The 23,435-nt window shown below is 36.2% G+C and overlaps 3 protein-coding genes across 3 annotated transcripts; all 3 read right to left on the bottom strand.

Moving 5' to 3' along the window:
- Window positions 1-344: 344 nt before the first annotated feature.
- Window positions 345-3,600, bottom strand: LOC141813175 (uncharacterized). The gene is made up of 8 exons (XM_074701092.1): window positions 3,322-3,600; window positions 3,086-3,194; window positions 2,809-2,953; window positions 2,440-2,488; window positions 2,212-2,358; window positions 1,990-2,083; window positions 1,028-1,154; window positions 345-899 (listed from the first exon to the last, which is right to left on the bottom strand). The coding sequence occupies exons 1-8, from the start codon at window positions 3,595-3,597 to the stop codon at window positions 443-445; spliced, it is 1,404 nt and encodes a 467-aa protein (XP_074557193.1). The 5' UTR covers window positions 3,598-3,600; the 3' UTR covers window positions 345-442.
- A 603-nt stretch (window positions 3,601-4,203) lies between these two features.
- LOC141813176 (MYB-like transcription factor EOBII) lies at window positions 4,204-5,215 on the bottom strand. Its single transcript, XM_074701093.1, has 3 exons — window positions 4,994-5,215; window positions 4,780-4,909; window positions 4,204-4,687 (listed from the first exon to the last, which is right to left on the bottom strand). The coding sequence occupies exons 1-3, from the start codon at window positions 5,100-5,102 to the stop codon at window positions 4,204-4,206; spliced, it is 723 nt and encodes a 240-aa protein (XP_074557194.1). The 5' UTR covers window positions 5,103-5,215.
- Window positions 5,216-8,108: 2,893 nt separating this feature from the next.
- On the bottom strand, window positions 8,109-21,429 carry LOC141813174 (putative receptor-like protein kinase At5g18500). The gene is made up of 8 exons (XM_074701091.1): window positions 20,963-21,429; window positions 19,212-19,886; window positions 19,005-19,109; window positions 18,658-18,780; window positions 18,314-18,484; window positions 18,093-18,222; window positions 16,370-16,579; window positions 8,109-8,452 (listed from the first exon to the last, which is right to left on the bottom strand). The coding sequence occupies exons 2-8, from the start codon at window positions 19,865-19,867 to the stop codon at window positions 8,318-8,320; spliced, it is 1,530 nt and encodes a 509-aa protein (XP_074557192.1). The 5' UTR covers window positions 19,868-19,886; window positions 20,963-21,429; the 3' UTR covers window positions 8,109-8,317.
- Window positions 21,430-23,435: the final 2,006 nt, after the last annotated feature.

Genomic DNA, 23,435 nt, shown 5'->3' with positions numbered 1-23,435 from the left:
AGTTATATTATGAGATGAGAGATACCAAATTGTAGACTACAAATATGTATCTAATTTTTTTAAAATTAGATTAGAGCCCAAAATGGATTCATCTTTGATTAAAGTTATATTATGAGGTGAGAGAGGCTCGAACTCTAACCTCAGGAGCTATGAGACCCACCACTAGCCAACTACGCCACCAACTTTTTTAAAAATATTTATCAATGATAAATTATTATAAGACTCATAGGACTGGACTACAACCCAAAATAGCTCCTACTTAAATCTGTTTCTGCCCAGAACCTCAGACAACACATATCTCTATGCTTACTATTTGGGATAAGTCGATTCGGGTTATGTTTTTGTCTCTCCCCATAACCATCTCGACCTTCGACGCCTGCGTTTATCCAATCTCCAACTCTACAGTGTAGATAGTAAGGGAAATGCTCCATTTGTTGATGATTCATTTTGACCACTTTTTCCATGAAGTGAATTCAGAAGGAAGAACGTCTTCGTTGGAGGAAAGAACAGCTTGGGCAGTCAACTTCCCTACTAAACCATGGTAAAGAAGCCCCCTTGAACCAAGACCACCAACCAACCAATACATGCACTTGGCGGTCTCACCAAGTAGGCCATTAACACAGCCTAAGAGAGGAAGAGAGCCATAAGGTGTTAATGGTGGCATGGCCCTCAAGCCTGCCTGTGCTCCGACAAAAGACCAGTTCCGTACCGGTGGATATGCAGTAGAGGCTTTGGGCAAGAGTTCTTCCATGGCCTTTGAAGCTTCTTCTTCAGAGACACTTGATGAACAGTTAGTAGAATTCCAGTCCCATGTCGATCCTATGAAAACACTCTGTGGTTCTCGAAATGCAAGCCAAGTATCTGATAGTATTGAGGGTCTTTGATGATGATACTCTCCTCTGAAAAATGGTGGTTGGGATAGACTTCGCGTCAGAAATTTAAGTGATCAAATAGTTTTTAAGTATCAAACATGAAATGCTGAGACTGTCTGAAACGTTGATTCATGGGGATAGGGTTGGGAACATACGAGAGATCAGTCGGCAAATGGAGTTGAGCCACGACACCTCTGCACGTCCTCAGAGGAAGCTTTCCTGAGAGCTGAGGAAGTTTGTTGACTCGAGCACCCAGACATATGATCACTGCATCATATTCCTCTGCACATTTATGGTTAGCAGTTAAAATCGAACTATATATGGCATTTCAATGCGCACGCACACACACGACTGTATAAACATAACCCACATCATGCAGATAATATTTAGAATTAGAATAACTCAAAAAAAAAAGTACTTTAACATTTTAAAAGTCTATTACTGCAGACTGAAACTTACTCTTTGGGCATTTTAAAATAGTAATTAAAATAGTTATGCTAGTTTAACTAGATCATCATTTGACTGTTTTATCTTTAATGTTAAAGTTAGCAAATAATATGCAATTGTTTCAATTACTTTGTTTCAGAAACTACAAGTTCACAGATGTAAATTTACATGAAGATATTTAACTCTCTTTGGAGTGTGCTTTTATATCTAATTCTTGATTTCACCCTGGAAAACAAAGCAAATTATATAAATTCAAGGAAAGTGTTTGATCAAGTTAAATTCTCTGTTAAAACTAGGATAACTTATAAGCAGATCAGTACCCATTGAACTGCGTTTTCAAATAAAGTACTTCCAAGTATCAGCAGGTCACTAGTACAATTTATCGCTTCTGGTGATTCAGCCATAGAGTCAAAATCCAGCTTTAATTATTGCTAATATGCTAATTAAAAGATGCTTATATGTTTTCAAAAAGCAAACATGTCGAGAAAAAACAAATTCTCAAGAGACTTACCAATGTGAATAAAATATGTTTGTTTATAATGACAACAAAATTCTCAAGAAAAAAAGGATGGTGTGAAATAAGAGGCGTTATAGATATTAGGCATCTTGTCCAGATGAAAAACAACACTTAGTACTGGGCCAATAATTTCACCAAAACAAGGAAATTCACCTGATAATTGCTTAAGATTTTTGATAGATTCTTTGAATAGATAAATCTCGTTTTCTTCATGTTCTGCTAGCTCATTGCAAGCTAGAAACAGCGCCTATAAAACACTTAATTAAATAGTCAAGTTGAAACTTAGTTAGACAGTAAGGTTAACATGAAGAAACATTAATCAAAATTAAGAAAAAACATAATATGCTATGGGCTATGATGGAAAGAAACTTGCACCTGGAGGTATCTCTTGGGATGGATATTCATAGCAAGCGGCATATAAATAGCCAAGTCAACAGGCACATACAAATCTGGTACTAGAGCTTGGGCAGCATTCCTATCCAGAAGCTCAAGATAGCAACTCTCAAGGAAACTCTGAGCATTCTAAGGATTTAAAGAAGCAACAGATACTCATTAAAGACAATTAAAGAACCACATTTAATCTGCATATGTTAAATAAGTTACCTCCCTCAGAATGTCTGCATTCTTCTCAGATGCTGGTCTTATAATTCCCCTGAACAATGAAATGACACAGAAATCAGCTAGAAAAATCTCTGAGATTTAGCATTGTAAGAACATATTGCAGTATGCAGATGTTAGTAGATGGTAGATACTGCATGTTAGAAGGATTGAATAGGTAAGAGCTGAATCTAACTAGGATTTTGTTCTACATGTTTATAATTTCTGAGATCATCCAAAACTTCATTTTCTTTTTCATGAAAATTCTTTGTAACAGGAGTAAATGATATAAAACCTAGCAGATTCAAAGCAAGCTCTAAGGTTCATTTTATTTTCAATTAAACAAAAATTAAGATGCATTTTCGATATGTTTACCTTTGCCAAACAAATTTTTCACTCATGTCAGTGAATGAATATTGAAATACTTCATCGGAAGATCTGGCTTCCGCAACTCTGCTTGAAGTCACTAACAAATCTAAGCACTCACTCCAACACTCCGCACCTTTCCAAAGAAGCTTAGCTGCAAATGGCACAAACTCAACAATATCGTGAATTGTAAAATCCCGCAATCCTACTGAACGCCACTCGTCACAAGACTAACAGAAATCTGTGCTTTAGGAGCTTTACTAAAACAAGGGATAAAAGTGGGCACCTTTAGGAGAGTAGGGATGGAGAAGCCCTCCCGACGCACCAGAAGCGCCACCACCTATCCCAGCATCATCATAAATATCTACACAAAGCCGAGTTTCCTTGGATCCTTGCTAAACAATGTGTCAAGATCACAGGTCAATACGATTAAAAAGAATCGATCCGATTGACAAGCCAGCCTTCACAGAGGCAATTCATCATACATTTAGCCGTCACGGAGGAAAGAAACGTGATTTTAACCTTGAGAAGGTGCCACGCCACCGACATTCCGGCGAAACCAGCACCGAGAATGGCATATCTCGAACTTGGCTTGTGCCGGGCAGTCGTAGTGGTGGAGTACGCGAGGCGACTACAGGATGGGAGGGCAGAAGAGACTTCAAAGCAATTCCCGTTTCCGGCGAGGGGAAAACACCGACTCTTGCCGATCCGCCGGAATTCATTAGGGTTTGTACGGGTTCCAACGGAGGGATTTGGAAGCGGAAGGAGGCGAAGGTCAAGCTGGAGAAGCGAGAGCATGAGAGAATTTTATGGGACCTGTCACCATCCTTCTTCTGGAAGTGAACACGTTAAATCGAGGTCGTGCGGACTCGTGGTATCTGGGCCGGGTTGGGTGGTACCTAATGGGCCTACGGGCTGGGTGGTACCTAATGGGACTAAAATGAAAAGTCAACTCCTTGGTAGTTTGACTTTCCTGTATATGAAAACTTTGTTCCTAATTCAATTTACTTGGAAAATGAAAGAAATTACAACCTAAGCATTAATTTCATTTTAGTTCCATAATTAAACAATTAAGTTTAATTGACACGAGAGTCAACTAAAGTTAACTTATAATAACAAATTGATGTGACAAATACTTATTTATTTTCAAATATTAGACCTAAAAATTCCACATGCGGCTTGTCTTAGCACTAATTAGTCAACTGTCACCAACTACTTTGGGAAGAGTAACATGTATTATGTCAACGCACTTTCCATGCCTATTGATATTATTTATTTATGTCAATTATATTTTCTTTTTAAGAATATTTTGGTGATTTCTTTATCGATTATATTTTATGACTTTATTAGGATAATTAAATCACGCTTTCTAATTGATCGAGAAACAAGGATTAATTAAAATATTTAAATCATTGGCATATCGCTCCACAAGTAATCGCCACTCAACAACCAGTCGCCTGCATCGTAGCTCTCAGGACAGTCCACGTGGCAGTCGGCCCAGCCGCCCCCACCGCCGGGAACGACGTCAGTGCTGCCGGCGACGTGCTCCTCGCGCTCGGTCGAGCCCGGGAACGGGGAGAGCTTGGGAGCCGGAGAAAAGTAATCCTCTGACCACCCAGTGGCAGTATTCATCGTCACTATTGCAGGCTCCGGCTGCCAAGGGACGGCGGCGGCGGAGGAGGAGGCGGAGGCCGTAGAGGCTGCTGCAGAATCGGCCTGGATTCGCTCGAGGAGGCACGGGATCCACAGCCGGCGCGTTGCCTCCTTAAACGCTCCGCTGTCGGAGTCGCACCGGAGCTGCTTCGCGTGCCTCTTCACTCGGGTCCTCCAGTAGTTCTTGATCTCGTTGTCGGTCCTCCCCGGGAGCAGCCGTGCTATTTTCGACCACCTGCGCTTCTCAGACAACTAATAATTAATTATCAAATCGCGATCGATCGTTTGGCAAGGAATTAGCAAAACCTAGATGACGTTGAGAATTACCGATTCCCCCACAGAGAGTGGAGTTCAAGGATGAGGAGTTGCTCCTGAGGAGTGATGTTCCCTCGGCGGATGTCCGGCCGGAGGTAATTCAGCCACCGGAGTCTACAACTCTTTCCGGTCCGTTTCAACCCTGTTCCAAATCCAAGCTAGTTAAGAATAAGGATTTCTAGTTCTCAGCGCAGCCACAACGTACGTCAATTAACTGGTAAATTACCTGCAGATCGAGCAAGGGCGTTCCAGCGGCCTTCCCCGTGCTGGGAGACGTAGTTGACGAGGAGGAGGTCTTCCTCGACGGTCCATGGCCCTCGCCTGAGCTCCTCCATCGGGGGAAGGTCGTGTTTAATTCTCTCTCAGGCTAGGCTTGAAGACTTAATTTGGTTATGCTCCTCTCCTCTTCCCTTTCTCTCCCTTATTTATATAGAGAGAGGGGGAGAGAGAGAGATCGACATGTATCCTCCTTATTCTTTGCTGCTTCTGCTTGCTTAGATGATTACGTAACAAAGAAAAGAACAGATTTGACAGTTTGACAGGAAGCAGAACGAACGAAGAACAGAGGATTTTTTTTCTTCAGCATTTAACTGGAAGTCTCAGTATTAGTTATTTCGCATACCTACCTTTCAGTATTTAGTGTACTCTTTTTCCTCTGTTCTTCATGAGGAGAAATGATACATAGCAAATTCTTATTGTACTCTTTTTTTTCTTCTTTTTCACCAAATAGTCATATAGATTTACATGTATACGTCTCTAAATCATTACATAAATATTTATAAATTTTAAAAAATTATTATTCTTAATTTATATTAGTAAATTCAAATTTAAGGATATAAATATATTAAGCAGGCATGCCAAAGTATATTAATTTTTATTTAAAATAATTTAAAGTTTTCTACATCTATCAATCAGACAAAATTGATTGATGAATTTATATTATTTAAAAATTTGATATTTTTCAAATTAAAAAAGTCTTGGGAATCTGTTGATTGGTAAATATCATTATTTTTAAATCTTATAATGAGTTTTGTGATAAATTTTATCAAGTATTTTCAAATTTAAAAATTTATTGTTTTCAATTTATATTATTAAAATTAGATTTGAGAGTATGAATATATTAAAGAGGTTTTTAGGAATATATTATTTTGATTTAAAATAATTGAAGTTCTTTAGGTCTATTAAGTAGGATGAAACTGATAGACTTATACTATTCAAAAAGTTTAAAGATTTAATATTTTTTAAACCAAGAGAGTCCTAAGAATATGATGTTGATTAGTGAATATCATTATCTAAATTTTATTATGAGTTTGTAATAAATTTTCTCAAGCATGTTCAAATTTAAAAAATTAATAATCTAAAGAATTTTGAATCATTTAAAGGCAAAATTAATGTTTTTAATATATTCATATGCTCAAATCTAAATTAGATAGCATAAATCGAGGATAATACATTTTAAAAATTTTATAAAGGTTTGTGCAAAAAACTTAGAGACACATACGCAAACCCAAGTGATTTTTAGTGGAAAAGGAGAAGGGATATAACGAAAATGTTCTACATATTTTTGGAATTATAAAAATTAAGTAATTCATGGATAATACTGAAACTTTTTGAAACGATTCAATAAAATGTTGATGTCCCTCTTTTAAAATTTATTAAAAATTGCCCCTCAAAATATCCATCATTATTCTACCTTAAAAGAGCTTTAATCAAAAATAAACTTTAACTAACTTGTATAATTTTGATTAAAATTATTATTCGTGCTCTTAGATAATATATCATTAAAGTGAAATAATAATATATTAAATTATTGATAGAGTATTATTTTAATATTTTTTAAAAAAACAATATTAATTAATAATTAAAAAATCTTTTATTTTTGCTTTATTTTTTGATAATTTGTTCCTGTCTTAATCTTTAAAAAAAACTTGTTTTTTTTTGCTTTTATCTTTATTATTATTATTATTATTAGTCCAACTGATAAGATTTTTTTCTCAGTTGGGAATTGACCATTAACATCTCCCTGTAAACTTCTACTTATTTTCCAAGTGAAGTAAAAGAGTCAAATTTGTGAAGGCACTGAATGGAAGTAGTAATTGGTGGAGAGATCACATCTATCAAAATTATTAAATTGCAGGAAATTAAAAAGAGTTTTAATTAATAGCTGAGTTAATCCGCAGTTAATAAACATTTAATTTGTAGACTTATACTGACTAATCTTCCAGAATGGTCTGATCTAGTCTCCATTAATCATGCCTTCCACGTCGTCTTTTGGCGTTACTGGAAGACGAAGGGAGAAAATCGTTGTCAATAATGACCTTTTTATTGTTATATTACAAAATAAAAATTCATGGGTTTAAAATTATTATATCTAATGACTATAAATATTCTATAAAAAAATCCAGCTAAAGTTATTAAATTATCATTTTGCCCTCTATTATTTTAATTTAGTGCTAAAATACCTTATAGTTTTCAATTGCTACTATTTTATTCTAGCTTAATGTCAAATTTTAGGAAGTACTAATTATAATATGATTTTGTAATTTTAAAAAATACTAAGATGGTTTCAACATCTTGCATGCCATTTCTCAATTAAGTCTTTTTTATGTTTGGTCTGGAAAAACGACAGCTCTTCTAGTCTTCTAAAGAGAGTATCTCTCTCATCCATATAAAATAAAGTCATTAACTATAATTTCAGTAGGGACAATAGTTTATAAAGTCATTAACTATAATTTCAGTAGTGAGTATAGGTTACGGTGCAACTGTTATAATTAATTAAATATTCATAAATCTATCTCTATAATTTTTTTAAATAAAAAGATAATTATAAAACATTAACTACAAAATAACTCATAATTGATACTTCTTGATTTATCAGTTTCATGTCCCCGGGACTATAGTGCCACGGTAAGACATCCAAATTATCACCCAAGCACTCACGGTTCGATCTCCAACTACAACATATTTGTAGAAATTTTTCTCCAAATAGGGAACGCAATTAAAGGATGCTGGACATCTAGATTGGCCGCCGTATGCGTTTCCGATTTATCCTGGTAGTCGACTAAACTTCCGTGAGAGATTCAAATATATGACTACTAGGATTTTTTTTTTGATTTATCAGTTTCATAATTAATTCGAACAACTTGTATGTAAATGAACATTATGCGGTACACGTAGAATATCAAGTCAAGTCACGTACGTAAAGAAAACAGTGTGCAAGTCGTGTATAGGCACCGCCATCAGTGGCTGGTGGCCGACGTACGTCCACCAAACGAAAGTAGGAAACTAAACTGAAAGAGTAGAATTTCCATTTTTCATGGCTCACTGTGTGTTTTCACGATTGCAAATTTCCAAGCCATTAATTATGATCAGAATGAAGCCATTTCAGCAAAGGATGACATGATCTGAAGAAGCTAAAAGCCTGTACACACACTGTTTGGAGTACATCTATGATATGGAATACATACAAAATACATGCATGAAAGCTAGCAATTTCCCTTCCAGAAAATGTAAAGTGAGAGTGAATGGACAACATTAACAGACCGAAACCTCATTTGCTTGAAGCTGGCCTGCTCTTTCGGCTGCTGTATATAGAATCTGGGTTGTCACTTTTATCAGTGTCAGAACTGTCCCTCTGGGAGTCTATTTCTGTGACTCCTGCACGGTTTCGACGGTGTCTCCGTTCCTGCAAACTCCGATAGATATAGGTGGAGATTCATCTTACCAAATCTATTTGTAAACATAAAAGGTAGAGATTCAGTTGCAAAATATTATATCTGTGAACATTAAAGTTACATTTGTATTGAACAAGATTGCAGATATGCTTTAAGCAATGATGATATTAACTAATATGCTAAATAAGCCTAATGGTTATCTGTTTAAGCTTTGCTTGCAATGCGGATAAAATTACCCACTGACTTAGTAATCTGTTTGATGGGCGATGCATGAGTAGAGTAGGACTCAACTAGTAAACCATAGCATGATCTAGGGGAGTGAAAGCTTGTCAAGGTTGGACGGCGGGTCTGGAAAAAGCTTGAGTGTGGTTCAATATGGGGGGGAGGTGGTGAAAAGCCGTAACCCTAAAAATAAAATTCTGTAGCCAAACACAGACAATTCAAACGTTAGTTTCATGTGGGGTGCTGCTTGTGTGTTCGATTGTTCATGTCAAGTATAAACGAAAGGAAATAATTATAAAAGAAATACAAAACTCTAATGCACATATTTAACATGATTCGAAGACACTACTCATAATCCATGGCCTATGATGCATCTAGTGTGTCACCTCAGAATGGTTCCACTAGAACCCCTTCACTCATAGAGGTATTGAGTAAACTTCTTATAATCCGAAACGAGATATTTACAATAGATCTCTTCTCTCAAATATAGGAAATAAAATGTAAATAAAAGTGATTACTACGAGCTTGAATTGAACCTTTCAACCTTATCCTATCCCTTGGAGACTTTGAGCAATCTGAGCACAATATTAGAGGTGTACCTGAAACTTATCATTCAACCCCCAAGCTCAAAGCTTCCCAAGAGCTTTTATAAGAAGCCCTTCAACAACTTTATTTTGCCCATCTCCAATCAGTTGTTCGGGCAAATGTAGCCATTAAGTAGCCAACTACTATATCCCCAATCAATTGCAAAGTCCTTTTAGTCAACTGCTAAAGCCTCCGGCCAGTTAGTTGAAAACCAACTCAACTGATTGTTGCTCAAACATAAACACTTGGTTTACTAAATCCTAGTGTCCAATCAAACTAGGTTCACCCTCGCTGGAACCAATCCAATCGATTGTTACTCAAACATAAACACTTACTTTACCAACCCTAGCGCTAGTCAAAAGTTTTAATAAAGTCACTCGGTAGTTTACCCCTACCTAGCAAGACATATCATCCCTGATGATGTTGCCAAAGCAAAAACCCCAAATTACACATCATTCATAATCTTTCATGGATTTCATTCTTCAAGGTCCTCAACCTCGTCGATGCTTTTCATTGCCCTTGAGTTTACCTCGTATCAAGCCTTTGGTCCTTCAAAATACACCAAGACTCAAGAGCTTACTCCATGTGTCATCTTTCTCCCCTTACCTATGAGTCAACCTCAGAGAACTCCTTATGTTAGACCTTCAATCCTCGGATACACTAAGCTCCACAAGTTTGCTCTCTGTGTCATCCTTCTTCCCTCACCTTCCGAGTCCAACCTTGCATAACCAAAAACTTTCCATCCACATGCTCCATCCCATCACCTCCTTTTCCAGCCCATTACCATCTTCCTCTTCATCTTTTCTTTTTGCTCTAGCCTATCACCTTCACCAGATCTTCTAATTCCTATAGATATAGATCAACCACGTTTGGGAAGTTTGTTGCGACTAGCAACATACAACATTCCAAAAGAAAGAAAGGTTGAAGATCGACTCTTTTCTTCTTAATTTTCGTTTTCTTCTTTTCTTTCCCAAGCATTGTCAACATCTCCGTGATTTTAGTTGATCATTAGTTTTTTAAATGTTTCTGAAGAGGTAGTACCGCAAACATATGTTGTAAAAATGTTCAGATCTCGCACATAATAGTCAGAACCTCTCTTTAAGTGTCAAACTCATATCTCACCCATACATGTGTCGTGTCAACACAGGTATGGGAGGTAAATGGAAGAATAGAGCATCAAAGACAGTTTAAAGAGCTGGAGATTGGGGTGATTGAGGTTTGAGTAGCTGTATGGCCCTTGGGTTCATGTTCATAGATGGGATTGAAACCAAGGTAGAAATTTTATGTTTGGTGGTAGTAGGAAGGAGAGTAATGTTTTCCTATTCTTAAGGTGGAGGTTGTGGTTGATGCTGATGGTCAGGGAATTACAGGAGTCTGTGAGATTAATGCTCCTTCAAGGAGCAGAACTTGTAATTAAAAGATGTTGATTTGAACTTACAAGGAAATGGTGAGCAGGTGGCTTGGTGAATGTTGAGCAGCCTGTAGTGGTGGATGATGGTTGGTGAAAGATATGGTGAGAGCTACTGTCAAGGGGTTAGAGGAGCTAATGTGATTGTTAGGCAGGGGGAGTCTAATGTCTTTTCTGTTGTTGCTTCTATGCTGGGGTTCACTATGCCAGAGGATGATACAAATGTGTTGGCAGGGGAGGTTAGTAATTCCATCAAAAGGCAGATGGCAATAATTATTGTCAATTCTAATGTGGAGGATGAAGTGATGGTTGATGTTAATTGTCTAAGGACAGTAGGAGTTCTAGGAAGGTGTTGTGCAAAAAATAAAGTCCAATAAAAGTGATCCATTGCTTCCTTCTTGGCAGTATAAGGGTAAAAGGATGCTCTCTAGTGAGTTGAGTAGTAAAGTTGAAATAGAGCGATCTTCATGAAAAAATTTGTTCTATAATGCAAAAGGATTGAATAGGTAGGCTAGCTCAGAACAGCTCTTTCTCTTTTTGTCATGTAAGTTGAAACCAAGTTCAAGTTTGGTGGACTTTATCTGTAGATCTGGCTGTATGTCTTAATGTTAGGGAGAGGGTGCCTATCGGTGTGGTGTATAGACACTAGAAGTTTGTCTCAGCATAAGTTTCTTTACTTGAGTTACAAGGGCAACCTTGGTGTTTCATTACAAGACTAATGTTGGATGATATTCCTTGATTGTTAGCTGGGGACTTCACTGTGTGTACAGAAGAATAAAAGAAGTGTGGACTTTACTTTTCAGTTTTAACAGATTTGTTTCATGGTTTTTCATGGCTTTGATGCTGAGACTCTTCCATTTACTCTCCCATACCCATGTCGACATTACACGACATGGTTGTGGGTATGGGATATGAGTTTGATACCTGAAGAGAGGTCAAGTCTCTTCTGTGGACATACACAAAAAATTCTGTATATTTTTAAAACATACTTTTGCAGTTCTACCTCCTCAAAAGCATAAAAAAGAAAATAATGGTGGACTAAAATCATACAGATGTTCAGGGGGGGGGGGGGGGGGCACAAAAATCAAGAAAAAGGTGTGTCTTCAAGTTTTCTTTTTTCTGGAATGTTGTGTGTAGTTAGTCCCACCAAACTCCCCAAATGTGGCTGGTCTATCACCAAAGACATTGAAAGATGTGGTGAAGGTGATAGGCCCAGAGCAAAAAGAAAAAAATCTGTCATGTACCTAATGACAGCAAAAATAGCAGTACAAGCTTATCATATTTGATACTAGAATTACAATCCCCATATTTCATGTTATTCCTATAATTACTGTGATTGTATATATATTTACAATCAACGTAGTTGTGATGGTGATTTCCATAATAGTTTAGATAGTTTGTATCCTAACTGATACTATTTTGAAAGAGGAAATTAATAATAAATCTATAACCCTAATTGATAATATTTGAAAGGGGAAATTAATAGTAAATCTTATAGCTTACTCTAAAGCATAATATTTTGAAGGGGTTATTTAAATATGTTCATTTGGGAATCTGGTCCTTCAAAACAACCTTGTGCTCAAGAACCAATTGAGACCTTTGAGGAATTTATGGACAAATAACCCCCCATGATGCTTTCGTGAGTCTGAAAAATTCTTTTGATGGCGAGTTTATGACAGCAGCTAATACTTTCTTTTGATGGCGAGTGTATTGCGTTGGGTCTTCATTGAGAGTTTATGAGCATGCTAATACTTTCTTTTGTAAGAGCAGCTTTAGTGTCACTCCAAGGGAATTCCTTGATGTTGTTGATGATGATAAGGTATTGTTGCTTTGTTCTCTCAAGTGATGGAAGTAGAGATTGTTGTAAATGCAGTGCCTTCAATGATAGGTATTGCACTGATTGTGATAGATGAATTCTTCTTATCATTATAAGGTTTAAACCTTCACATGAATTACCTAGCTATCTTCTTGTTATTCGTTCTTTTGCTCTATCCCTTTCATGGTATTTTTTCCAATTGTACTTCAATCTTGTTTTATTCATGAATCACCTTGGACAATGAATTGGTTACAACTTGTATTAAAAGGAATTATTTTCATATACCAAATTTAATTATTTGAAATTACAAATGGGTATTTTTTGATATTTCAAATCATTATTACAAATTGACATGGTTTTCTGAAATCTTGTCCAATCAATTTTTCACCAGTATGTTTGCATGCAGATCCATAAGCTAATCCGACCCAAAGAAGTATCCAGTTCTGAATTTTTCAGTCAAACCAACACTCCAGTCTAGTTTTAATAACTATCGGATTAAAGCATTAGCTAATAATAATCTGTCGGCAGTTGTGCAAAGTATAGACTAACTATTTCATATATACTGTATTTTCAAAATTATTTCAACATAATTAATCATATATAAGAATTAATAAAAACGACATTTGTATATTATTGTTAAGGATATTAATTGCCCCCGGGGCATAGTTGAGTTAGTTACGACGGACCAGAGTTGCTGAAGTGGACAAGGATCGAATCTCGACAAAGCCGAGGCAATGCCCCCCTCTGTCATGGCCAACTGCAGCTTCTCGATTTACCTCCTCACAGATGATCGTGGGGCCGACCGTGTGTGGCGCTGGGGTGGCGGATTCCACCTTTTTGCTGAAGTTAAGGATATTAATTAGTCAAACATAATTAACTTATATTGGTATTAATATTTTAAAGTTATATTAATTTACTTTAGGCATTAGTTATATTATATTATTATCCCTTTATCTATGTCCAAAATTTGAACACATTTCCACTGAGTCACTGTCCTCACTTTAAAAAAAATATGTACACAACACCTAAATCCATACCTATATTGGGTACTAATATCGAGTCTGAGTAACATAGGTGCCGGAAACTACGCTTAATGATATGTGGTCTATAGGGCCTAGTTTCATGTGGTATAATAGGAAGGGTAAGAATAGAATTCTAGCCCAATTAGAAATAGTGGCTGAAGCTCTTCAGTTGACACCATGTCTCTATTTCTAGAGATCTATCCCTGTCGTTTCTATTATTACAAGAATCTAGGTCAAAGAGAAGCTACATAAAAGAAAAGAATATATATGAATAAGAGAGGACTTATTGCATTCAGGAGAAAAGATCGGTAAAGACACTAGGAAGCCGAAATAGCAACAATCACAACAACCAAACTTTATCCCATTAAGTAGAGTCAGCTATATGAATTCTTTTATGTCATTAGGTTCTATTCCCTACTATATCATCTAGATTTAAATAAATTTTATCTTATTTTATTATTGTTAACCAAGTCTTTTTTTTTTGCTTTCCTCTTTCTCGTTTGATGTGTATATTTGTCATAATTTTATATCACCTAACTAGAGCATTTATTGATCATCTAAGTGCTCATACCATTTTAAATATATCTTTCAGAATTTTTTTTCAATAAGTGCAACTCCGACTTTCTCTTTAATATTCTCATTTCTTATCTTGTCCATCCTCATATGTACGCACATCCACCTTAACACCCTCATCTCTGCAACTCTCATCTTCTGCTCATATGATCGAGTCATAGTCCAATATTCAACTCCATATAACATAGTAAGTCTAACCGCCGTTTTATAGAACTCCCTTTAATTTTAGAAGTACTTTATGATCGCAAAGAACATCTTACGCCCTCCTCCATTTTAATTATCCAACTTGTATTCCATGTAAGACATCACTCAATTTCTTCATTCTTTTGCAAAATTGATCCTAAATATTTAAAACTCTCAGTTACAGCTAACTCGTCATCTCCTATCTTAATAATTGTCTCATTATGTTTAATATTGCTAAACTTAAATTTCATATACGTGTCTCATTTACCAAAATAATATTATATGTAAATAACATGTACCACGGTACTGTATCTTGGATGTGTCTAGTGAGTTCGTTCATGATTAATGTAAAAAGATAGAGACTTATAGCTAATCGTTAGTATAACTCTATCTTTATAGGAAATACTTCATTTAATCTGCCTGAAGCCTTTGCTCTTGTCATAACATCCTCATGCATATTCTTCATTATTTCAATATATGCTACACTAACACCTCTCTTTTTTAGAATTTTCTATATAATTTTCCTTCGAACTCTATCATAAACTTTTTCTAGGTCCACAAATATAGGAAGCCAAAATAGCATAGAGCAAAAAATCTTTTAGAGCAATGAAATTAAAGGTAAGGAAAGTATACAAGAGGTCAGGGAAACTAGTAGGAGGAGGTCCTAGTTATACTGTAGAGGTGGTGTCGTAAAGAGAAGGATAACCAAAGTAAGCTTTAATGGTAACAAATCAAAGAAATTATGAAAATGAAAATTGAGAGATAAATATAAGAGAATAATGCAGTGAAAATTCGATGAGAAATGTTCCTTTGAACTAATAGGGTAGTTATTAATGTGTAAAATTACTAATAACTCAATAATGCATTGGTCGGCAACATGTGCAACAGGATTCATCCACTCCAGAGCCAGCAAATGGCTAAGTGGAGAGAGAGTGTTGTAATAGAGAACAACTTGTCTTTATGTTGAATATGTATATGTGGCAAGGTGTTGTTAAAGGGTTCACACTTAGGGCTTATAAGAGGAGGGGAACATTAGTCATTTGAGGGGCTTGAATGGCATGAAGGTGACAAAATTTTCTCCAACTCGGACATCCTCTGACCTCTTTCTAGCTATTTCCTTGACTTCCTCTACTTCAATTCCTAAACCCTCGATGCTTAGATAATTCAAAAATCCATTATAGTTCATCCCTTTATCCAAACCCTCTCACCTCATCTAAGGGGCTGATTCAACCCAGCAAACCCACCCTTGATTATGAGCTAACCCAGCAAAAACACCCTCAGCTTAAGCACTTATGATTATGGCAAATCTCATCTATTTTGGCCAAACTGAATTCAGTTTGGGCAAACTCAACATAACTGGCCGTAACTCTACCAAACTCTGCCCATCTCAAACTCCTCTAGTCCCATTTCCAATTATGATCAGAGCTAGATTGCCTAAGAAAGAAAACTTTTGTAATATCTTGTAACTTTAACTTGACAGTTACAACATTTCAGGAATATATAAGCTTGTTTAGCAGTTCAAAATCCACTAAGTTATGAGCTATAGATCATCTTCGATAGCTAGGTGAGGTCCTGATTTTGTTAAAATTTTGATAAACGAGCCATTGTGAAGCTCGAGTTGAGAAGCAACTTCTATCAATAGACAAGTCAGAAGATGCAAGACCATTTGCAAACCCTATGTGATAATGGAAATATCACCATTCATGCACTGTGTATAGCTGAACGCACACCAAAAAATGTCTCCATTCAGCTTATTTTTTCTTTTTAATCAGAATGCTTAATTGAACTTTTCTTCAGTGTATATAAATATATATATAATGACAGTACAAATCTCTGATAAACATAGCCTTAATTTGTTTCAACAAAATACAAATGCATAATGGTCCAATATGGCACAATCAAAGTGTGTCATATTTTGATGAACATCAGACCTAGATCAAATATGTACTAGACACATACTAAGGCATCCTAGTATCTCTATGTTCGCTAGTTGCTACTTTAGAGGTAACAGACTCACATCTTCATGCAATTGTTTGAACTGAAAAGATAACTAGCCTCTAAAAAATATGCATCAAAACTGAATTAAACAAATACTGAGCAAGGTCCAATAAGATTATACCTCTCGTGGTATTGGCTCATCATTGTCCAGCATCCGGACAACTTGACCCATCTTTGGCCTCTTCTCTGAATCAGGATCAACACACCGTAAAGCTGCCAAAAGAGCACGTTTAAGTGCCCTTGTTGATGGTCTTGTCTCTATGTTCTGGTCCACAACTTCTTCTGATCGCCTACTGCCTACCATCATTTTCAGCCAATCAACAAGATTTACCTGCATAATAGCAAGCATATCATGGAGTCAAATTGATAGTGAACTACTTTTTAGTATGCTTAAGTTATATAGGTGTTTCTTTAACTTGGATGAGCCACATAAAGACGAGATCATGGTACAAACCTGGACTCCACATATAATCAACAAAAGCCACAGACTAAAAGCTGCAAATTAAGGTCGGTAACATGTGTATATTGAGTTTCAACCAGGGTAAAACTATTATTGAACTAAACATAAACGGTGTTGTCGCACACGCGATGCACAACCTTCTTCGATACCTCAACGCAAACCCACCTCCCTGCAGCAATATACTAGCTCTTGCTTTCCGCATCATAAGCACACCTCCCCACGCAACTGAACTTCATGGATTGACCTTCACTTCTTATGAACGACACGAGCCCACCTCCCCACATGATGTCATCAAATTTCCATCACCTACGAAGTCATCAACAGAAGGTAATCTTCCTCCCTCTCCTCATCTTCGTCGTCGTTCTCATAGAAGAGTCTAGCTTCTTGGACTCTATTTCAATATCCATATCCATGTCGTGTTGTGTTGACACTGGAACCGTATGGGTAAACAGCTAGTTTGAGTATCATTGGGCATAAAAGTATAACTTCTAATAGAGTTGTTTTCTTCCTCCTCATCTCTCATCTCATATTTAGGTTGGAACTTAAGTCTTATTGCATGATTATATGCGTTAATCAAATGCATCCAACAAAAAATCCCAATTAATGTTCCACATCAAATTCCATATAAGTTCTGTGTTCTAACTAACATCAAAGTATATTAAATCACTTTTTAATCAAAAATATAGAAGTCATATAAGTAACATGAGAAAAACCATTGATACAGTAGGTGAACTTAGTCAAAATGGCGAAAGTTACAATATAATTCACAAAACACTTTTCTGTGTCAGAACTATAACTGTATAACAGCCAATTCGCTGGTGCAAAGAAAAAGGTACATACGTAGGCAAACAAACTTATCGAAACCAAAGGAGAAAACAAAGTCCTTAAAGGCTATCAAGCTATCATCTCACCAATATGATATAAAAGCTTGCCAATTTTCGAGTGCTAAACATAATGAAGAATTCTTTAACAATAAATTTACACATGTTTATGGGCACTGGTTAAAAGTTAAAACTGCTATGTGCTTGTTTTTATAAGTTCTAGTTGAAAATTATTTGATAGTGAAACACGTAACAAAGCTTTATGGAATTCAGAAGAGTAATGATGAGCCATGTGTCTTGTGCAATCTTAAGAATAACCATTATTCTAGCCAACTAAGTTGAATGCGTCTTTAGTTGAAAATCTTGCAGGTTCTAAACATCCATGCAACTAGGTAGCTATGTCAATTGAAGTCAGGAAAAAAATAAGATAGGATTGCCAGCAAATGCGGACAACCAATGGAAATAGGTGAACAATCAGAATCTGCAGAGAATGCTAGGGCACACCTGGGTCACTTGTTAATAAAAACTGAACAAAGTTTTGTGTGAGCAGTCAATGCAAATACCTCATTTGTGGGACGCCCATAATCAACAGGATCCCTCCCTGTAATTGCTTCTAGGAGAACGACACCAAAACTGTAGACGTCGCTCTTTTCATTTAATAGCCCGGAATTAGCATATTCAGGCGCCACATAACTGTAATCGATAAAAGTGCACAATGCTAGTCCAGCAAACGAATAAGGCAATTTTTCATAACAGAACTAGGGTATGTGCTAAGAGAACTCACCCAAAGGTTCCCATAACTCTTGTAGTTATATGACTTTTACCAGCTCCCAACAGCTTGGCTAAACCGAAATCAGACACTTTTGCATTAAACTCATCATCAATCAATATGTTACTGGATTTTATGTCACGATGCACCACCTTTGGTTCGATCGCCTCATGCAAATATGCAAGGCTGCCAAAAAAACGTGTTTTTTTTCTTCTGATTATATTAAGAACATGAGTGATCACTTGAATTGACTTTGTTGCACAAAGGAAGACAATCAAACTGTAGTCGCAAACAAACTAATACAAAAGCAAGAAGATAACCTGAATTTCAATTAGAACAAATAAATGAATTGGACTTACGCTTTAGCAGTGCCCAAAAGAATCTTTATGCGAGCCTCCCAAGTGAGAGAACCCTTCTGACGCATAGCCCCATGGAGCCACTGTTCTAAATTTCCATTATTCACATATTCATACACTAGCATCCTGAGTATATGAGAAATACAGATAAAAAATAGTTGTTAATATCCAAGTATTTTTGACATGAACAAAATTTGTTCCCATAGTTATAGAATATACAGAAGTAAGATGTTAAGAAATTGAAGCAAAATCTTGAATTAAAAAATTGATCACTAATGTTAGTGCTATTGCAGCAAGTTGAGGCAACATAAATACTATAAAATGAAAAGTTTAAAACTATTGTCATTCACCTCTGGGTACCCTCCACACAATATCCAAGTAATCGCACTAAATTTTTGTGGCGTACATGACCAATGGCTTCCACTTCTACTCTGAATTCCTTCTCTGCTTGACCTCTATAATCAACATCAAAAAGGTAATTTTTTGAGCTTTGTTGAACAAAAAATTACAGAAGAACATAATATAGGTTTAAAAAAGGTTATGCAAAGAAATCATACAGATTATTAAGAAGCTTTTTAACAGCCACAGGAGTACCATTGATGAGTTGTCCTCGATAAACAACACCATAACCACCCTCCCCAAGTATGTTATCCTTTGAAAAGCGATTGGTTGCAATTTCCAAATCCCTTAAGGTAAACCAGTGACCCCAGCCGAGGTAAGAGAACTCTGGCAGGCCGGTCAAAGGTGATGGAGCAGTTATAGGGTAAGATTGCCTCCGTGTGGTGACTATCCCGGAACTTCCTTCATCTTCAGAATGGCAACTACCATCTTTATCTATGCAATGAGATGAACCTGACTGACTGTTTTCATCCACATGCCTCGATGTTCCCATGCCCAAATGGGCAATAACCCTATCTGACTCCTTTTCGTTTGATTTGTCATGAAGCGTGAGAACCGCATCATGTAAGGCAAAATCATTAGTAGGTGTTTGTTGTACTCTCACTTCTTTAATTTCCTTTGAGACTGCTGGTATCTGGCTAACTGGGAGATTGATAGAAGTCCTCAACCTCTTCTGACTCCTAGCGTTAAGACATATGACTAAGATCAAAAGAACAGCCAACATAGACACCCCAACTGCTATCCCAATTACAACCCATAGCTTAAGGCCCAAAAGAAAAGTTTTATTATTCAAATGTTCCCCCAGAGATGACATAATTCTTCCAGTGAATCACCTGCAAGGGAAAGCAACTGACATGAATTATCACACTATTATCACTTGCTGTTCAAAAAGCATGAAGCCCACTAGAATTTGTTTCTTTCACACAATAGTTTATAACACAGTTAGAATCCAAATGGACATAATCCAAAGGAAGAGAATTAAATCATGAAAGAAAATCAAAGAAGCACTGTATACATCATCATACAAAGATTGTTCCACAGTCTAACATGTCTCCAGGTTTGTGTTCCAACTCATGGCACTTCCTTTGAATTGGAATGACAAAGCAAAAGGTACAATGTATAAACAACAAAGAAAAGATAAAATTACACAATGCTCTGGATATATATACAATAAAGAAAGCTTACAACTTTAAGAAAAACAGAACATGGTCTACCTGTGGGGCACTGCTAAATAGGACTAAAGGAGGCTCATTATTTCCAAAAGGCAGGAACTGTAAATGGTAGTCTGGCATGTTAATGCTCCTAACAATAGAAATTGGACAAAGTCCTATAGCAAGGGACAATGACATAAGTGAATTGATGAAACCCAAAGAACACAAGGAACAACAACCAATAAACAAACACGTAGAAGGATAAGGAACAAACACAACTACAGAAGTCAACTAAGATAACAAAGCACCTTCATAAGATCAATTTAACACCTTTTTTTCTTCCAGTTACAAACTTCCAGGAGGTCGAGTGCAAAACTATTTTCCATGCATCTAAACTTGGTCAAAGGAATTCAACATTGCCGAAAGATCACAACTATATAAGATAGAAACTGAACAATTAGCCTCCTCCAGTTCTTCAGAACCCTAATAGAAGAAAATTCGACGGATCTCTCCTTTGCAACAAACTTGTGGATCAGATCGATTCCTAATTTTACAAATAAGGAATCCTTTCAGGAGCTGAAACAATAAGAAAATAGAGCTCCCACTAGACGAGCATTCCAAATCTAGACCTAGTGACCAGAAAAATAGGGAAAGCAGCTCGAGGAAGGCAAGAAGATGACCCTTATGCATAAAATGGAAACTTGAGCTACCAAAGTTGAAGGAAAAATAACCACGGTAGGACAAATCTGACTTCGTACCTCTTACCTCCACTTCTTCACCAAGATCGCATCTTTCCGCCGCTGCACAAAACTCAGCAACCTACTCCGCTTTCTAAGCCAACCCCCAGCAGAAAGAAGGCGCGCGGCGCCGAGTGCTACTCCAGCACAACTCCGCGTCAGTCCACCAGATCAAAGGAACAGAAGATGGCTCGGCAAGGCACGAACGGAGGCGCGGCTGGAAAGCAACGGCCGTTCAGATCTAAGCCGCAATGGAGTTCCCTCGGCGCGAATAGCTCCCCTCCCTGAAACCCTTACCCCGTCCCTGACCTCGGAAGAAGCAGCCGAACCCCCACCCAAAAAACTGGCCTCTGGACTTGCAGAAGTGGAGGCAAATGGGACATGGGACGAAGGAGGGGGAGAAGGGAGGAAGCAAGAGGGAGAGGGAGGGGTGGAGCTGTCAACGGTAGGTGGCAAAAACAGCAGCAGCAGGAGGGAGAGGAGGCGGCGACGAGATTGAGTGCAGTAAAAGAGTAGGAATTGTGGGTTTATTCCACATTATTATCATTGTTAGTATCAGTATTAATTAATATCATCCCACTAATTGATCCTTAAGCTCGAATTAATGATAATAATATAATACATATGAGTCAAGGTTTGTTCAAGTTAATTAAAATATTGGTGTAGAATTCAACGTCATTGATGACGGTTAGAATCTCCACCGGCTGTAGTGGAGGTGGTTAGAGATAATTAACAGTAGATTAAGATTTAGACATGATTATCCTCACCTAATCATACGTTTTGCTCAAGGCACTTTCTTCTTTTACTAAAGATGCCAAAACTCTGCCTTTAGAAGAAAGGTCGACAATTCCATTAAATATTATAATAATTATAATATTATATTAATTATAAATTATAATTATTATAATATATTTAGACCATTATTGATTTGATATATATATATATATTATAACAGTTATAAATTAGAATTAACATACATTATAATGATTATAATATGTATATATATATTTTTTGTAACAGTTATGAATTATATAATGATTATAATAATTATAATTGATAACTAATATAGATTTGAGTTGAACTCATATATATATGATATGATTAAGATTAATTATTATTATAATATATTATGGATAATGTGAATTAAGATTTATAACTACTATAACTGAAAGATAGATCAAAGTAAAGAGAGATAATTTAGGTAACACAATAGAGTAGGATATTATTTTGATGATTAATGAATAAAAAATATCTTTTTGTTGATTTTTAATAAAGAAAAGGATCATAAACTTATGGTGCAGCTGCAATAATGCTTCAGTACGTAGTTCTCAAATATTCATCATTTTAGTTTCAACTATAGTGCACTGTAGAATGATTTTCTCTAGTAGGATAAAAATCTAAAACCTTAGTTGCTAGATAATGAGACACTTGTGCTCGTGGATTTATTTTAATAGTCGATATAAATTTTTATAAGATCAGATCATTTTCAAGATTAATCAATTCAAAATTTTAAATATCTAAATTAAAATAATAATAATAAGAAAAAAGAAGAAGAAGAAGAATAGAAAAGGATTTTTTTTTAATATTGCACTTTATTCTATTAAGTGTGGCTTTTGGAAGTCTGGAAGTGAGTAAGACCCAGCACATTTAGCTTACAAATCTCAGGTATCTCTTCTTTTAAGCCTGGCTTTGTCCCTTTAGTGGATTCCAAAGCACACAACAAGGGACCACTTTACTGATCTTTTCTCACATCTGAAAACTAATTCAAAAGCCAAATTAAGCAGTCGCTTAATTAATTATATGTGGAATATGAGGAATGCAGTTGCAGTTGCAGTAGAGGGAATTGAAGGAAGGAAAAGATGGGGCAACTATTATATCCTACTTTTCATACATTATATATTGTGAAAGAAATTTGGAGAAACGAATGGAATCGAGGAGTCTGAGCAGTCTGATGGTCATTAGAAAGGGATACCTTCTAAGTCTTCACAAATTTGTTCGATAGACACGAATTCAGAGAAAACTATCTATCTTTACCACTAACCAAACATTTGAAGAAAAATAAACTCTTAAGAATAGTTGCTATAGTTTTAAAGCATTTATTGTCTGTGATGACCTTTAAATTTATGCATGTGGCATGTATTTATGATGGAATCGCGACTATAATTATTCTATATTATTATATATTTTTAATTATCGTTTCCCCTCTTTGACTTCTAACTAACTCTATTAATATTATTAATTGTAAAACAATAATTGAGTTGATATGGACACAACCCACTTGAAATTATTAGACAGTGCTCAACAGGGCCTATTTGGAATTATGTCAAATTAGACACAATAAAAAGTTGATTAAATCCATCGGGTAGTGTTATGAATAGCCTAACCACTAGCCATGGGCACCACTAACCACTATACAATGCTATGACAAGAAAAGATACAAAATGCAATAGACTTAAAAAAAAATTCTTTAGATTAAATGTTATGTATATAAAAA

This window comes from Curcuma longa, chromosome 20 (genome assembly GCF_044706935.1).
Source record: "Curcuma longa cultivar G26 ecotype Majalengka, Jawa Barat chromosome 20, ITB_CL_G26_1.1, whole genome shotgun sequence".
Lineage (NCBI taxonomy): Eukaryota > Viridiplantae > Streptophyta > Magnoliopsida > Zingiberales > Zingiberaceae > Curcuma > Curcuma longa.
This window is presented reverse-complemented; position numbering and strand designations above follow the sequence as displayed.

Excerpts from the sequence above, each read along its gene's own strand:
- LOC141813176 (XM_074701093.1), bottom strand. The coding sequence starts at position 5,102 with ATGGAGGAGCTCAGGCGAGGGCCATGGACCGTCGAGGAAGACCTCCTC. Across the intron at positions 4,910-4,993 it reads CGCCCTTGCTCGATCTGCAG|GGTTGAAACGGACCGGAAAG; the intron begins GTAATTTACCAG and ends GATTTGGAACAG. Across the intron at positions 4,688-4,779 it reads CACTCTCTGTGGGGGAATCG|GTGGTCGAAAATAGCACGGC; the intron begins GTAATTCTCAAC and ends TGAGAAGCGCAG.
- LOC141813175 (XM_074701092.1), bottom strand. The coding sequence starts at position 3,597 with ATGCTCTCGCTTCTCCAGCTTGACCTTCGCCTCCTTCCGCTTCCAAAT. Across the intron at positions 2,954-3,085 it reads CCATCCCTACTCTCCTAAAG|CTAAGCTTCTTTGGAAAGGT; the intron begins GTGCCCACTTTT and ends TGCCATTTGCAG. Across the intron at positions 1,155-1,989 it reads AAATCTTAAGCAATTATCAG|AGGAATATGATGCAGTGATC; the intron begins GTGAATTTCCTT and ends ATAAATGTGCAG.
- LOC141813174 (XM_074701091.1), bottom strand. The coding sequence starts at position 19,867 with ATGTCATCTCTGGGGGAACATTTGAATAATAAAACTTTTCTTTTGGGC. Across the intron at positions 18,781-19,004 it reads TGTGTGGAGGGTACCCAGAG|GATGCTAGTGTATGAATATG; the intron begins GTGAATGACAAT and ends TCATATACTCAG. Across the intron at positions 16,580-18,092 it reads ATGGGCGTCCCACAAATGAG|GTAAATCTTGTTGATTGGCT; the intron begins GTATTTGCATTG and ends GCTATTATGCAG.